The 16,893-nt window shown below is 36.1% G+C and overlaps 1 protein-coding gene across 1 annotated transcript in view; it reads left to right on the top strand.

The window, feature by feature from the left end:
• Positions 1-447: 447 nt before the first annotated feature.
• Positions 448-16,893, top strand: part of TMEM170B (transmembrane protein 170B) — a 42,665-nt gene continuing 26,219 nt past the window's right edge. Inside the window, exon 1 of the mRNA XM_051970686.1 lies at positions 448-3,144. Coding sequence (XP_051826646.1) covers positions 2,781-3,144 — 364 coding nt within the window. The 5' untranslated portion in view covers positions 448-2,780. The remainder of the gene's footprint in view (positions 3,145-16,893) is intronic.

Genomic DNA, 16,893 nt, shown 5'->3' with positions numbered 1-16,893 from the left:
CCTCTTGCTTCAAAAGCAATGATAATTACTTGTAAGCAAATTCTCAAATATATTATATACTCATGTATCTTTGGAAAACTATAGCAAATAATATTAATGTACATATTTAAAATGCTGGTCACTTATGCTAGACACATGACAAAATGTAATGTCCATCCTGAAAGAAAAAGGAATCACTGGAAATGGTTTTTAAAAATGGGACAAAAAAATATATTTGGTCAGTGATACTACTAGGAAGAAAAAAAAAGTTAAATATATAAAAAAATGCTTTATACTTTTTTGAGTTGTCTCATGTAAAATAAGAATATGCTAAAAGCCCTTTGTAGAAAAGCATATGTTATGCTTGCAAGTAAGTATTTTTGAAATTTTACTCCATTTGATTAGTTTGCTTTGTTTGGTAGGGAAGCAGGGAAACTGAGGTCATGTACATAATTGAACATTGTTAGAAAATTAGAAAATTCCAGGTTTTCTGTTGAATCATTGTGTTTTAATTATTGTTTGAAATTGTTAATGACTATTTAAAATAAATCTTACCAGTGCTTCCTTGTGTGTATGGTGTGTGGTACCTTGGACCTAGCCCCAGGTACACTGAGCTACAAAAGTGCATTTTTATATATCAGCATATTATGTAGTATACATGTGCGACTGGCACTCCATTCTGTCCTTATGATTTACCTTCTTATTCCAGTTATGAAAAATTAATCCTGGAACACTAACCTGACCTTCCTAATAATTAAGTGATTCTAGCTTGACCTGAAAGTTGTATGGGAGAAAATAAGAAGAGACCATTCTTAGCAGTAGCCAAATTGGGGGCGGGTTTGTCAAACTATTCTTAAAGGTATTCTATTCTCTGTTACTATTGCTTAAGACTTTGTAATTCCCTTGTAAAATGAACAAAAACTCCAGAAGTGTGCATATTAGTAAAACTTACTTTAATTTGAAAAAAAAAAATTAGAAATGAAGAAAATAAAGCAAGAGTGATAAAAGTAATTTCATCAAACTAATAAATGTGTTCTGGCTCCAAATCTTGGGATTTTTTTCTATGTAGCAAAACATAGTCCAAAGGATGCAATGTAAATGTAGGTTGGAAGAGGACAGGGGCTAGGAAGAGCAAATTATGCTTTCTATGGGACTAGAGGAAGAGATATAGCAGCAGAGGATATAGTGAGAATCTGTTGGGAGGTAATGAACAAGAGACTTTGCTATTGTTGAGAGGCATGCATGCCATGGTCCAGGTTTGGAACCAGGCAGAGATGGCAGGGCAGTCTGCGGCACTCTGATACCAAGACAAGCAGGAGAGGATCATGTCTACCAGAAGATCCCGCCCATTAGGATCCTAATGCCCAGCAGATCCTAATGGGCAGCCAAGTGGGCAGGTTAGGCAGCCACAGGCACGAATAGCACCCCAGGGATGTTGGCAAATGGGGGGGGGGCTGTCCATGCTAGTTTTTTCTTTACTTTCCATTACATTACCAAATCAGCTGAGAATCATAGGATTTAAGGGTAGAGAAACACCTCAGAAGTCATATAACCTTTTCTCTTCACTGATGAGGAAACTGTGGCCCGCAGACTTGCTGGGTCACAGGAGTACAGTTTGCATCTAGATCCTCTGACTACACATCTAAGGCTTTTCCGTAACTCAAAATCTTACACTTCATATGTAAAACGAAACAAGATCTTCAAATTCAATTTTCCGGGTTAAGGAAAAAAGGTCTTGGATAAACGTTTCTGCTGCTCCTTTAGTATAAAAATATACTCCTTTCAGGTAAGGATTCCTATGAAACATGCACTGACACCTCACCCTCCCACAAACAGCGGGGTGGAAAAAAATCCTCCACTGCTCAGATTGTCTGCATTTCCCTCCCTCCTCCCCTCTCCCTAAAGAACGTTATGGGAAAATCTTTAAAAACATCACTTTTTGGGCAATGGAACTGAAACCCTAATACATTTTCAAGAGGCTCTGGACTGAAGAGGCTTCTTCAAAATGGGAATTCGCTCACCCCAAAATCTCAGCTCTAGCTTCCCACTCCTTTTCCACTCAGCGTCCATTTCCACCCCCCACCACCTGCTTCCTCCGAAGTAGGAGGGATAAGTGTCAAAGGCTCAGGGTGTGTGTGTCTGTGTGTGGTGCGGGGAGGCGGAGTTTGCTTTCAATTCCCAATCAGGACTGAGATCGAGCCGGTGGCGCTGATGACGTCGGCCCCAGCCCCCTCCCCTATCCCACCTACCTCCACACACGCTCTGTGGCGCTCGCTTAAGAGAAAAGAGGCGAGCGAGCCGTGGGTGAGAACTGAATGAGCATGCGCAACAGCTTGAGTAAGGCGGGGTTGGCGGCGCTAGAAATCCTTACGCGCGGGCGCGCAGGTGCGCGCGCGTGCAAGAGGGGGGGCGGCAGGGGGCTGTCGCCGGCCCCGGGTGGAGGGGGCGGTTCCTCGAGTGTCAAGGGCCGGCGGGCGGGCAGGGCGGGTGGCAGGTGCCGCCGCCGCCGCCGCGGCCACCGGGTCCACCTTCTCCTTTACCTCCTCCTCCTCTTCTAGCCTCCTCCTCCACGTCGTCTTCTAGCTACCACGGCGATGAGCGGGATCCTGGCGGCCACCGCACCTGCTTGCTGCCTGTCACCCCGAGCTTCCCGGTCCGAGTTCGGCCTCCTCCTCGTTCCGCAGGGCCCCGCGGTGCGGCGCTGCCTCTGAAGAGGAGCGGCGGCCTCTTGGCCTCTCCCCGGTCCTCCAGGGCCTGCGCTCGGGGGCCCCTTTCCTCCCCCGGCCCGCCCGCTGTCCTCAATGTCTCCCCGGCGGGGAGGGGGCTGCCTTGGAGACGCGCTGAGCAGCCCCCCCCGGCGGCCCCTCCGCAGCAGTAGCAGCAGCAGTAGCCGCCCCGGCAGCAGCAGCAGCGGCCCCCGCGGCGCCCCGCCCCCGTCCCCGGTCCCGGCCCCGACCCCGGAGGCGGTGGCGGCCTGGAGGAGCCGACCCCCAGCCGCTGATCCCCGAGCCTCGCAGCCCCCGCCGCCCCGGAGCCGCGGAGAGAGCGGCGGGCGCCCCCCGGGGAAGATGAAGGCGGAGGGGGCAGATAATTCCATGATCAACCTGTCGGTGCAGCAAGTCCTGAGTCTCTGGGCCCATGGGACGGTGCTGAGGAACCTAACGGGTAAAGTCAGCGACCCCCTGCCCCCCAGACCGCCTGCCCCCGGGGAGTCGGGCTGGGCCAATCCAAAGGGTGGGGACGGTCCAAGGCAGTAATGTCCCGCCTCTTGGCTGGTTGGTGACCCATCTCCCTCATCCCATTTGCCGTTTTCCCTCAGGGCAAGGGGTCTTCACCTGCCCTCTTAGGTGACCTTTTTAAAAAAATTCTTTTTCATGATAGAATTCCTTTGTGGTTCATTTTGTGCCTGTAAAAGCATTCAGAAAGATAGACTTTAACAGAATGCCATAAGGTTCCATGAAACAAAAAAAGAATCAGAACTTCTTGGGGTAATAAGGAATACCCACTCTCACCTCCTCCCCAGTTTCGTGAAAGATTTACATTCTTGGAGAATAATAATTATAATAACAGTAGTATAATGATAATTCTCCAAGGTTTGAAGGGTGCTTTGTATTTATCATCTTATTTGATCCTCAATACAGTCTGTGAAGTAAGTTCTCTTATTATTCTTATTTTAGAATTGAAAAATATTTGGCAAATAGAGGTTAAGTGAGGGTCACAAAACTAGTAACTATCTGAGGCAGGATTTGAACTCTTGGCTTTCTGAGACTTAAGTTTAGCACTTTCTTCATTTCCAACTAAATGTATTATTCTATCTGGTCTTTCCAGAATCTTAATATCTCTCACAGTCCTATTTACTCACCTCTTTGAGAGGTATCTTAAGAGTGTTTAGTCGCTATTACTCCTGAGAGTTTTTGCTGTATATAGGAATTATGATTAATGACAGAAGTTCAAAGTAAGTAGATTTTTGTTTTCTTCCCCCCCCCCCCCCATCCTTTCTTGGTTATTGTTGTATTTGGGGGGTAGGAAAGATTTTTAAAAAGAGATCAGATATTTTTGTTTTTTTTCACATCTCAAGTAATATAATCGAACTTAAATTGAGCTTAAAAAGTTGTCCAATTGCTTCACCAATGTACCTTGCTCTTGATGTAGATGTTTGATTAATTATATTACAGTGGAAACAGTGCTGGGCCCAGGATCTAATGAATGTGCACATTATCTCGAAAGGGAAATGATTTAACTGCCTGTAATTTTGGTGTATAATTTTCTGTAGAATTATATTTTGAGTTCACATCTAAGACAAGGAAGTTTGAACCCATTTTATTTTAAAGCACAATAAAAAAATTAGAAACTTTTGCATTCAATCTAGGAGTGGTGTTTGGAGGGTTTTTCCCTCTCCTCCCTTTGAAATTTTTATATTACCACATCATTGTTCTTTTATGCATCCGCAGTTTTTAGAAATTAGTTTGATAATTGAGTAATGAAAATAATTATGATATACATATTATACATGGGAACTCACTTGGTTTTGTTTTGTGAAGTATTTCATATGCAAGTCGTGTTGCTTTTTTGTTAATATGCACATCTTTAAAAGCATATTTTTAATTACAAAAGGAAGAAGTAACCATAACTATATGCATAGCACTATAAAATGATTTTAAGTTTAAGAAGTTCAATTGCTCTTTATGGCTACTCAATATTACCAATTCAAAGAATAAACTTGAAAATATAGGATTTAATTATTGAAAATATCTTAGGGGCATTCTATTTTTTGTAGAACAGTAGTATTTCAGAATGTGAGAGAAGATAGTATAAGGGGTGCTTTTCTGTTTCTTGAACATAAAGTAAATTAATAAATTTAATATTTGATATGTGGAATTAAATTCCAGAGAGTGGATAGAGGAATTTAAAGTGAATTATAGATAAGCATGCCTTGAAGGAAGTTATACATCTTCAATTTGAAATTAACAAATTATTTTGGCTCTTAGGTTACTGATTAAGTTTTGAAACTATGCTATTAAGATTGTCTTTGGGCAAATTAGCATAAAGCTAATAATAGGTTATAGTCTTAAGCTATATACACCGTTAGAACTGGATACTATTTGATGATTTAACTTTTAGTAAGAGCTGCAACCTAAAGAGAACCATATAAATCAAGCTATTACAGATTTTTCCTGTTTCTCCAGGTTTTGTTATGATTGTCAAATGTAGTGTCTTCCACAGTTTAGCTAGAAGTAACTTCATTTTTCTGAAAATTAATTGAGGAATTAAAAGGAAAAGAAAAAATAGATCTCTGAACAACCAAAATATATGATCAGTCCTTCAGTGGCCTTCAACTCAGAATTTTTTAAGTCTTTCTTTACACACAGTTTTAACAAACTGTATTTCACCAACCTAAAAACAGCATATGAGATGGCTTAAGGGAAAAACTGCCATAGGCCTACCTACCACCAGCAATATGAGGTGATGCATTTACTAGGTAGAGAACACAAGGTTATAAATTTGGAGCTAGAAAGGTCCGCAGAAATCAGCTAATTCAATCCTCTTATTTTACAAGAGAAGGAACTTCTGAAGTCCAGAGAGGGCAAATGACTTGTCCAAGACCACATAAAGAGAGCCACAGAGATAACATTCCAGTCCAGATCTTCTTATTCCAAACTCAGTATTTTTTCCCATAGCACTTTGTTACCTCATGATTTAGAGCCATTAACCGTGGATAAATAGACATAGAGATTTCAGTAGGTTCTGAAAGTGTAATTATGGAGTATATCGATCATTATTTAAAATGACCTGAAGTCATCAAAGAAAGGTTAAATTAGATTTAACACATTCTGCTTTAGAAGACAAAATATTATATAAAACATTTTAAGAAAGATATTTATCCCCTAAAGTTAGAAAACATGCTAATAAAGTTGCTTTTTCTTTAAAGATTTGGATTTGGATTGAGAGGAAGAATTTATTAAGAGTATATATTTATAATCATTCTTGTCTGTGAGTTGTTAGTATATCTGAAATAGTTTAAATATTTTTAGAAAATAGCAAATTATTTATTGTGTTGTTTTCAACACATTAAAATATTATAAATCTTCATTAATAGTTCACATTTGTGGAACATTTTCCTTACAATAATGCTGTTAAGCAGGAAGGCAAGTATTTATAACTTTTTTAATACAAGAGGAAGCTGAGTTTCATAGAAGTAAAATGCTTTGCCCAAGACACCAAGATTCAAACTTGGTTCTAGCACTCTAGTGCTGCTTTTCAAGTTGTGAGTTTGTGTATTCTGGTGAAATTAGGGTATCCATTCTCTGCCATGTCTTTTTTTTTTTTTTCCCAATCCTTGGCTATTTATAGTATAATTACTGTTATGCAAAGCTGAAAAATTAAAAGACTGAAGAGGTTGAGAACCATTGGATTTTATCATGTCGAGTATCGTAATCTTCAGTAATATCATAAAATGGTTTTATTTGAAGGCTGATAGACATATCAGTTCATGAATCAAATACAAATAATGGCAACAGTAAATATTCAAACTATTGAATTAAGAAGTTCTAACTTAAAATATTCACTTAGGCTCAGAATGAATGATGGAAAAAGTATTTTATTAAGCATTGGGAATATAAGTAGAAAAGCAAGATAGACATTGTACTCAATGTAGGTATAGTTAGAACTCTAGCTGTAAGAGAGGGAATCAGAAATTAATACAGCTTTTTACATTGTTACTTGAAATTCTCCCTCTTAAAACGTCCAAATAATCTGGTTAAATTATAATATTCATTGTGTAATTGTAATCCTGTAATAATTCTTAGATTTAATCCCTGACACAATAAAAATTATATGCTACTTCAAATCTCAGGACGCTGAGGAACAACTTTATAGTTCCTAGTTCATAGGAGACAGTAGCTTTCAAATTGTGGAATGAGGGTTTTTCTTAAATCAATTGTAAATCAAGATACTTTGTTTTTAAAGTAAGGCTCTTAGTTTGATATGTCTTGAGTTACCCTTTAACAGCTCTTAAAATTAGGATCTTCAAAAAAATATAATTCAATAGCATTGTTTTAACGGTTACTAACTCTCAAAGATTATCAATGAGTTGCTATTTGAGTTGTTAGTGTCCACACTAATTAAAATATGGTTCTTGGAAATATATTACCAAAAAATATCATCAGTTATGTTTTGGAATGATCTATTAAATACTCTGGTTAATATCTGGACACTGTATGTTAATATATAATCTCATCCATCAGTACAGATTGTTGTAACTCATTCATGTGTTCTCACTTTGTTGTGATTTATATTCATGGTCTTGCATAGAGAATCTATTCAACAAAAGTAGAAAATTTCCAGTATAGCCCTTGGCTTGTCCATTGGTTCTCTTTCATTCTAATCATGTGACTAATTCAAGTTTTTAGTTCATATATGGCTTTGATGGATGTTTATGTCATTTTATGTGTGCAAACATGTTTGGTAACGTGTTATCACTGCCTTATAAACTAAAGTCTTTTCTTATCAGGCAACTAAGTAGTATAGTAGTTAGAGTGCTGGATCTGGATTAAGAAAGATCTAAATTATAATTCACCTTCAGAATAACTATGTGACCCTAGGCAAGTCATTTAGCACATTTTTCTTTTTTTTTCTCCATTTGAAATCATTTTTTATTTTGTAAAGAATCCTAATATATTCAGATATTCTGGTTTGAGGATTTTCTTTTTTTTATTTTTCAATTAAAGCTTTTTATTTACAAAAGCATATGCATGGGTAATTTTTCCAACATTGACCCTTGCATAATCTTTGGTTCCAAATTTTCCCCTCTTTCTCCCTGCCCCCTCCACTAGCTAGCAAGTAGTCCAATACATGTTGGACCAATACAGTCCAAAAGCATGTATTTCAATATTGCTAGATCCAATTTATGTATACATATTTACACAGTTATCTGTTGCACAAGAAAAATCAGATCAAGAACAAAAAAAAGAAAAACTGAGAAAGAAAACAAAATGCAAACAAATAATAACAGAGAAAGTGAGAATGCTATGTTGTGCTCCACACTGTTCCCATGATTATTTCTCTGGGTGTAGATGGCTCTCTTCATCACTGCACAAGTGGAACTGGTTTGAATCATCTCAATGTTGAAGAGAGCCACATCAGTCAGAATTGATCGTTGTATAGTCTTGTTGTTGACATGTATAATGATCTCCTGGTTCTGCTTATTTCATTTAGCATCAGTTCATGTAAGTCTCTCCAAACCTCTCTGAAATCATTCTGCTGGTTGTTTCTTTCAGAACAATAATATTCCATAGCATTCATATACCATAATTTTATTCAACTATTCTCCAATTGATGGGCATCCACTTAGTTTCCAGTTTCTTGCCTCTACAAAAAGGGCTGCCACAAACATTTTTGCACATGTGTGTCCCTTTCCTTCCTTCAAGATCTCTTTGGGATATAATCCCAGTAGAAATACTGTTGGATCAAATGATATGCACAATTTGATAACTTTTTAAGGATAGTTCCAAATTCTTAGCACAAATTTCTTTAGTTTGTCCATTTGTAAAAAGTGGTTAGAAAATAATAAGTTTCTGCCTCCCAATGGCATTATGGGGATAAAATAATATTTGTAAGCATTTTGAATGTTATCTAAATACTGAGTATCTTTTCCATTGCCCTTTGGGTCTCTTGTAATTTTGATTCTTCTGAGATTGTAGTGTTTTATATAATAAAACATAACTCAAAAAGTAGCTTGAAAGAGAAGAATACTGGTGGCAGGGAGCAATTTGGGACTGAAATCTCATCTTCATATTTCTTTTTAGTTATGTAGTTCATCAGCTAAATTGAACTGCAGTTTTTTTCTTGCAACCAGAATGACAAAGTTAATATCCAAAAACATCTGGACTAGATTGTTTTCTGCCTCTTATTCAGTTCTCTGCTGAACTCACTGTACTTCAAAAATCATTGTAAAGTGATTTTATTTTAAAAATTTTTCAGTAAGAAAAAGAAATCCATTTTCTCTTCTTCCTATGTAACTCTTCATTGGGGGAAAAAAGAAAAAAAAGCAAAACTTCAGTAACAAATGTACATAGTCAGGCAAAAATAATTCTTGTCTTGATTATCCAAAAAAACTGTCTCACTCTGCAACCCAGAGTCTATCTCTTTTCAACTAGGAGGTAAGTAGCAAATTTCATCATTATCCTCCATAATGATAGTTAAACCTTGATTACAGTTGGTTAAGTGATTTTTCAGAATATATTTACTAATTGATTAAATCAGGGGTCAGAAAACTAAGTCTAAGGACCAAATCTGAAGAAACCAGTTTTTGTATAGCCCTTGAGCTAAGAACAATTTTTGCATTTTTGAATACACTAAGCTTTACTTAAAAATATAATAAAAACATTTTTAGTTTCCTGGACCTTATAAAAACAAGTATAGTTTCCTTCTTCCTGGGGTAAATCATTTAACTTTCTAATTAAATGCATTTTGTAATGTAAGTAATATCATTTTTCACCTCTACTGTTTTTCCAGCATGTAAAATGGCCATTCTTTTTTTGTGTGAATATGGTGTTAATTAAGGAGATCAAGTCATGTGCCAGGATATGATACAATCAACACAATGCCACTTGCAGTCAGAAATATCTGGGGATCTTACCATCCATCTATATGTTATACTTTTTATAGACTGTGCTGAATATCGTTCATGATAGTGGCAAACACCCTTCATCATGTCTTCCTGTTTTTATGCCTCACTTCATATTGATAAGATTGTTGAAAAGTTATTTCTGATAGCATTTATCTCATAATGTACCCAATAGTTACAACAGATAGCAAAAATTTACTGTATTATACTACATCTTGCATTCTTTATATCTTTTTCTAGTTATATAATTAAAATGTGCTCTATTTAAAAATATGTAAAAATATGTTTTCTTCTTATGTGTTAAGCATACAGCAGATATGTGTATCTAGATCATTTCATAATTATTTTACAGAGATGTAAGAGTTCTCATCATTCAGTAGTTCCTCATGTTGAAAGAACTAGCATATTTACTGAGACACTATCAGGGATCCTTAAAAGTTAGGAGTTAAATTAAATAGTAAGAATTTTTAAAGAGCCTGCTATGGACTAGGCCCTGTATTAAGCACTGGTGACTGAAAATGAAGCAAAAGGCAGCCCTTGCCCATAAGGAGCACCAAATGTAATGAAGATGGCCCTATTTAATGAGTGAATAGTGGAGAATAGAAAAAGTGCTACAGAACTAGAACTAGGCAAATTGTTTTTTTTTTTTTTCTTAAGGAGATGAGTGTGAGGTTCTTGTTTTTGATTTTTAAGAAAATTCTACAATATATTATTAAAGCGCTGGTGTGTTAACATCTGGAAAGGGAAATGAATTGCTACATGGCTCAAGAAGAGTCAAATCCAAATGAACATAATTTTCTTTCTTTCTTTCTTTCTTTTTGGCAAAGCTATTAGATTTGTAGACCAGGGGAATATTGTCACAAACATAGTTTACCTAGATTTGAACAAAGTATTTGACAGCCTTTTTTGTGGATAAATTGGAAAGACATGGTCTAGATGATGGCATAGATAGATTCAGGGCATGATGAATGACAGGCCCTAAAGATTAATTATTAATAGACCTAATGTTACCCTGCTGGAAGAGCTCTACTAGAGTAATGCAGGGGAAGATCTTTGATCCCATATTGTTCCACACAGTGATTTGATTGAAGAAGTGGATTGCATCCTTATCAAATTTTCAGGTGTCATAAAGCTGGTAGATGTATTAGTAACAGTATGAGTGACAAAGTTAGCATTCAAAAAGCATCTGGACAGTCTAAAATGATGGTCTAAATTACCAACTGTGCTAAGAGGTCATTATTTTTGAGAGAAAGCCCTGCATAACAATGATTCCCTATCTGCTACTCGGGAAGCAGATTTTTAAAACTTAAATTTCTGACTATATATTGAGTTCCAATAAATTTAATCTTGATAGTTTCAGTCCATCTTCTAGATTGCCCAGGTGCTTTTTGGATTTTTGGATTTTGGCTCCCTGAAATTTCCAAGAATTTTGGTTGGACATGTATACAAGTTATATTCTTTATAGAGGTGTTATCATCATTTTGTTTTATAGTTATTTTCTTCTTGGTTTATTTCTTGAGCTTCCATGTCATCATAAAAACTGTTTATGAAAAGATTCTTTTGTCATTTGTTTGTTTGCTCATGCTCCTAACCTACTTCTTGACTTTGGAGCTTTATGTTAATTTTGGTTTTTACACATTTTTAGGGAGAATGTCTGATCTGAGTTTTGGTCCTTTTATCTCCTAATCTATTTTTTTCACAGTTAAAATTGGGTCCTGCAGCCTATTTGTCATTGTCCTAAAGTGATGTAATAGGGATGAAGTCTGCTAGGTTTTTTTCTAGTTTAAGTTCTACAAGTTTTTGATCTAGATTTAAGTCTATCAGATTTTCCTTGGTTAGATATTTCAATAATTGCTGCTAGATTCAGCAATGATAGATCCTGCAAGACATTGAAGGTTCAGACTGACAAAACTGCAGAATCTCTTTTTGTTTGAGACTACAACTCTGGTAATTCTGGCTAGAACCAAGTCCTCCTTTAATTAGAGCCACACAGCTTCTGTTCTCTTCTGAACTTGTTCTTTGATCAGTACATAGGTAAGGTTCCATAGTGATCCTCTCAGGTGTCCTATGTGCAGATCCCCATCCTCCTTCTCCTCAGTTCAGTCAGCTACTAAGGTGCCAGATTTTCCCGTGCCTACTAGTTCCTGTATTCTGTGTTTGTTCAAGTACTTCTTGTGATCTTTTAATGTCAAAGTGCACTCCTTCTTGGTGCACATCTTTAGATCTCTTTACATTCCTGGCCAGGTCCCATCTTTGGTGTCTACAGACCTGGTGTCTGTCTCTTAAAGTCTCCATGTTCTAAAAAATAATGACTGATAATAATTTTTCCTTGGCTTTTCCAGATAGAAGTTACTCTGGTGTGTTTTCTAGTTATTTATGTAGAAAGTTTGGTAAGGGAGCTACACTGTAATTCTTTGCCTTTTACTTGACTATATTAACTCTCCCACCCCTTTTCACTCTCTGTAGAAGAGAATTCAACCTCTTCCACTTTTGTCACAAAACTATGTGTAAAAGCCTTCTTCATTTTTTTTAAGAGGCATTTTATTTTGTATGGACAGCTATAGATAGGTCTGTTACTGGCAACTTTATAGAACATATATCTACTGCAAAATGATGAGAATTGACTATATCTATAGTGGCAAATGACAAATAATATACATATATCATTTAATCCTAAAAACTCTGAGGTAAACACTACAAGTATAATAGTTGCAAAGCCTAAATGCTGCACTAGTATCTGTAAACTATTAAAAGAGCCAGAGGATGACCTCAATGGAAAGAAACTGATAAGAATCACACTGAATGAGGGTGGATGGATGGGCTGTGAGCTCCATCTTTATAAATTTTACTGATGGTATAACAGAGGTAAAAAAGAAAGGTACAGTCAAGATGGCCAAGTAGAGTCTGAAGAATTTTTTCATTGACTAGTTAATAAATAATATTATCATAGTCTTAAAAAGAGGAATTCTTCATTAACAGCTTTTTCATGTGGATTATTTTGTTGAACTCTTTGGGTGATTGCATGTTTCATTTAGAAATATTTGTAGTTTTTTAGGACACAATTCTTTCCATAAACAGGGACACGTAGAGAACCTCTTTATCTATAGGTAATCCCTCTTTCATTTAGACATTGCATTGGCCACAGTAACAACTATTACAAATTGGGACAGTATACCTCAAGCCCTATATTTTAGATTCAAGAGAATAGACCACAGAATTCCTAATTCTTCCTATCCCTTATCTCAAAATATTTTTGTATAAAAATACTGTAATTACCTTGTATATATTTGTGTTAACTTTATATTTATGTATGTTTGTGTTTATTATATGTACTTGTATCTTCCATTAGAATGTAAGTTCATTGTAAATAAAGACTTTTAGTTATATCTCCAGAATTTAATGGTGTTTAGCGTATAGTAATTTACAAAATACTTGTTGGCTAGTTGATTGAACTACATCTTTAAAAAAAGAGACTAACTCTATTAGAAGTTAGGGAAGAACCCGTTCTAATCAAGGAGAACAACCAATACGAAGATGTAGACTGATGAGATCATTTTAGGTATGGGAAATAGTGTTCACTGCAGTTGGAAAGATAGATTGGAGCCATGTTATATAGAATTTTAAAAGCTAAACAGAGGAATTTATATTTTTTACAAGAGGCAATAAAAAGCCACAGAAGTTGATTAAATAAAGGAGTCACATGGTTAGCTCTGAGTATGGAAAACTATTTTGGCAGCATTTTATAAAATATATTCAGGTGAGAGATTTGAGACAGACCACTTTGGAGGCTGTTATAATAATCTAGGTTAAAGGTTATGAGAGCTGGAACTAAAGTGATAACTGAATTAAGAGCAGGGTTGGGCTGGAAGAAATGTAGAAAAAAAGCAAGATTTGGTAACTGATTGGATATATAAGTTGTCCAGATTGAGAAATAGAGGATAATACTGAGGTTATGACCCTGGGAGAGTAGAAGGGTGGTGGTATCTTCAGTTGTAAAAGGAAAATTTGGAAGAAGGAGAAGGTTTTTGGGAAAAGATAGTTAAATTTTGGACATACTGATTATGTAGATATGGTATATCTACTTTAAAATATCCTATAGGTAGGATAGATAGTTGCCAATGTGGGACTAATTTAGAGAGACTGGCTTTGGATATATATGTCTTCATCTTCATAGTTACACCCATACTGAAAGGAGGTATAGAGAGGGAAGAGAAGAGGGCCTTGTATAGATCTTTGGGGAACACTTATAATTAAATGATGTGATAGGGATGATGGGTCAGCAAAGGAGACTTGAGAAGGAGCAAGACGGAAAGAGAAATAGAAGAGGATAATGTTGCAAAAACTCAATAGAAGAGAAAACGTGCAAGAGGGAGAGCGTGAACAGCTGTATCAAATGCTGATTTAGAACAGATAGCTTTACAATGATGGTTGAGAAAAGATTTTGTTTTGAAGAAATCATTGGTAACTTTGGAGAGACCAGTTTCAGTTAAGTGATTAAGTCAAAAGTCAGGTTACAAAGGCTTGAAGAGTGATTAAGAGAATAAGTGGAGGTTTCATATCTAGATAGCTTTTTCTAGTTAAGTGAGGAGATACAGGATGATAGCTTGAGATAATGCTAGAATCTGGTGAAAATCTTTTTTAGATTGGGGAAGACTTGGATATGTTTGAAGGCAGAGGGGGAAAAATTAATTCATAAAAAGATTTAAAATTTAAAAGGGGAGGATAATTGAGTTTGCACTTTGCTGGAGAAAATTGGAAGGTTCAGATAAAGTGCACATACTGATGAATTGGCATTTGCAAGTAAAAGGGCCATCTCTTTGTAAAAGATTGAGAGAAAAGAGAAGCATGTGAGAGATGAAGCCAGGGAATTTTGTGATAAAGAGACGGGAAGAAGAAAGAGCTCAAGTTTTGTGATCTCAGTTTTCTCAATAAAGAGGCAAATTCCTCAGCTGAGAAGAGAGAGTAAAGGCTTCATGAAGGAAAAGTTTTGAAATAGATTGGATGGGGAACGAGATTAAAGATCACTTAAGGAATATTTAAAATTCTGCTTTGTTACAACTGTAGGTGAGGATGAATAATGTAAATCCATGTAGAAGGTAGGTGGCACAATAGATAGAGAGCCTAGCCTGGAATCAGAAAGACTTATCTTCCTTCAAATTTGACTTCAGATACTTATTAGCTATGTCACTCTGAGCAAGTTGCTAAATTCAGTTTCCTCATCTGTAAAATAAATTGGAGAAGGAAATGGCAAACCACTCTACTATTGTTGTCAAGAAGACTCCAAAAGAGGTCATGAAGAGTTGGACACAGTTGAAACTACAGAACAACATGCAATAACAATGTGAATTAATGTAACCAGTAGGCATTGTTGTGATGTTTCCTCCAGTTACAGGGACCCTTGAGTAGTAATAGGGGAAGTAAACAGTAGAAGTAATCTAAGGCTGATGTTTGGCTAGAGATGAGTGGCAAATATCATAAGAAGGCAAGACGTTCAAAAACAGAAAATATTGTAGAATTGAGATGTCTAATTATTGAGCTAAGGTTGGAGACAGATGAGAATGAAATCTGAGCAGTGGTAATACCCTAAGAAAGTACTGAGAGATTAGAGATTTTGGTGAAAGTGAAGAATAGGTTTAAGTGGAATAAAGCAGGGGTAGAATGATTGGAGTTTATGTTTATGCAGGAAAATATCAGACTTTTTAATTAGGGAAGTAGAATATTTATGGTAATAGTGACCTCTCATTTGTGAACATTTTTTGGTGTGGTTGTGTGAAGTGAGGAAGTAAGTCATGGGATTTAAGGAAACTGAAGAATTAAAATGATCAAGGAGATTGAAAAAGCATCAAAATGAATATAAAAGCTTCCCCAGAGTAAGGGCATGGGACATAACCAGTACAAAATTACAGAGATAGGAGATAGTGCTATCTATAAAGAACCATAAGAAAGGTCAGTAATGCTGAACTGTAGAATTTGGGAAAGAAAGAATTGTGTGATGGACCTAGAAAGATAAGTTGTGAAGAGCTTTAAAAACTAAACAGGTGTGTATCGCTTGATCCTAGTATTAATAAAGTCTATGGAGTTGAGTTGGCAAATGTCATGCTTATAACTGTGCCTTGGGAAAATCCATTTGACAGCTTTGTAGAAGATATATTGGAGTGGAGAGAGAGATGAATCAGAAAGACCAGTTAACAAGAGTATTTCACTGGTCTTTGTGAAAGGTAATGAAGGAAAGCTTGAATTAAGGATGGTCTTTGTGAGTAGAGAGAAGGGCCCGTATGTCAGAGAAGTTTCAAAGTTATGGAAATGGTAAAATTTGGCTCATCATTTGGAATATGAGATGAAAGAATATGAAAAGAAAGGGATTACACTCAGATTATGAATCTGGGGAACTGGAAGAATAGAAATATCCTTGACAAAGATAGAGATTTGGCAAGAAGTGGATTTTGGGGGAAGAAAATGAAATCTCTTTTAGACAGAATAAATTTTAAGATGTTTTCTGGATGTCCAGTTTCAAATATTCAACAGGCAATTATAAATGTATAAAAATTTCTTTTAGCATAATATAACAATAAGTTTATTACAGAGTAATAGAACAGTTATAAAAAACAAAACTTTCATTTATTTGTTTATTTAAGTTTTCCCTAATTACATTCAAAACAATTTTTTTTACATTTGTTTTTAAGATTTTTGAGTTCTAGATTCTCTCCTTTATCTTCACCCACAATTAAGAAAACACATGTGAGGTTATTTCCACAAAATTCAAGTTGTAAAAAGTAAACCCCAGATCTCCTACCCTAATGAAAATAAAAACCCTCAAGAAAATTAAGTTAAAAATAAAGAAAGAAATAGAAACAGTAATAGAGAATGCTTTGATCTATATTCAGACTTGATCAGTTCCTTCTCTGAGTATGGAAGGATTTTTCATCATAAGTCCTACAGAATAGGTGTGGATCATTGTATTATTGAGAATAATAAAGTCATTTTCAGTTGGTCATCCCAAAACATTGCTCTTATTTTGTGAAAGGAAAATTTGATATTTCTTCAAAAGGAAACCAATAAAATTTTTAAATTTAATTTTATTTTATAATAACTTTTTATTGACAGAACCCATGCCAGGGTAATTTTTTTTTACAACATTATCCCTTGCACTAGCTTCTGTTGCGATTTTTCCCCTCCCTCTCTCCACTTCCTCCTCTAGATGGCAAGCAGTCCTATATATGTTAAATATGTTGCAGTATATCCTAGATACAATATATGTTTGCAGAACTGAACAGTTCTCTTGTTGCACA

Source organism: Antechinus flavipes, chromosome 1 (assembly GCF_016432865.1).
Source record: "Antechinus flavipes isolate AdamAnt ecotype Samford, QLD, Australia chromosome 1, AdamAnt_v2, whole genome shotgun sequence".
In the NCBI taxonomy this organism is placed as follows: Eukaryota; Metazoa; Chordata; class Mammalia; order Dasyuromorphia; family Dasyuridae; genus Antechinus; species Antechinus flavipes.
Note: the sequence above shows the minus strand (reverse complement) of the source record. Positions and strands in the feature narration are given on the sequence as shown.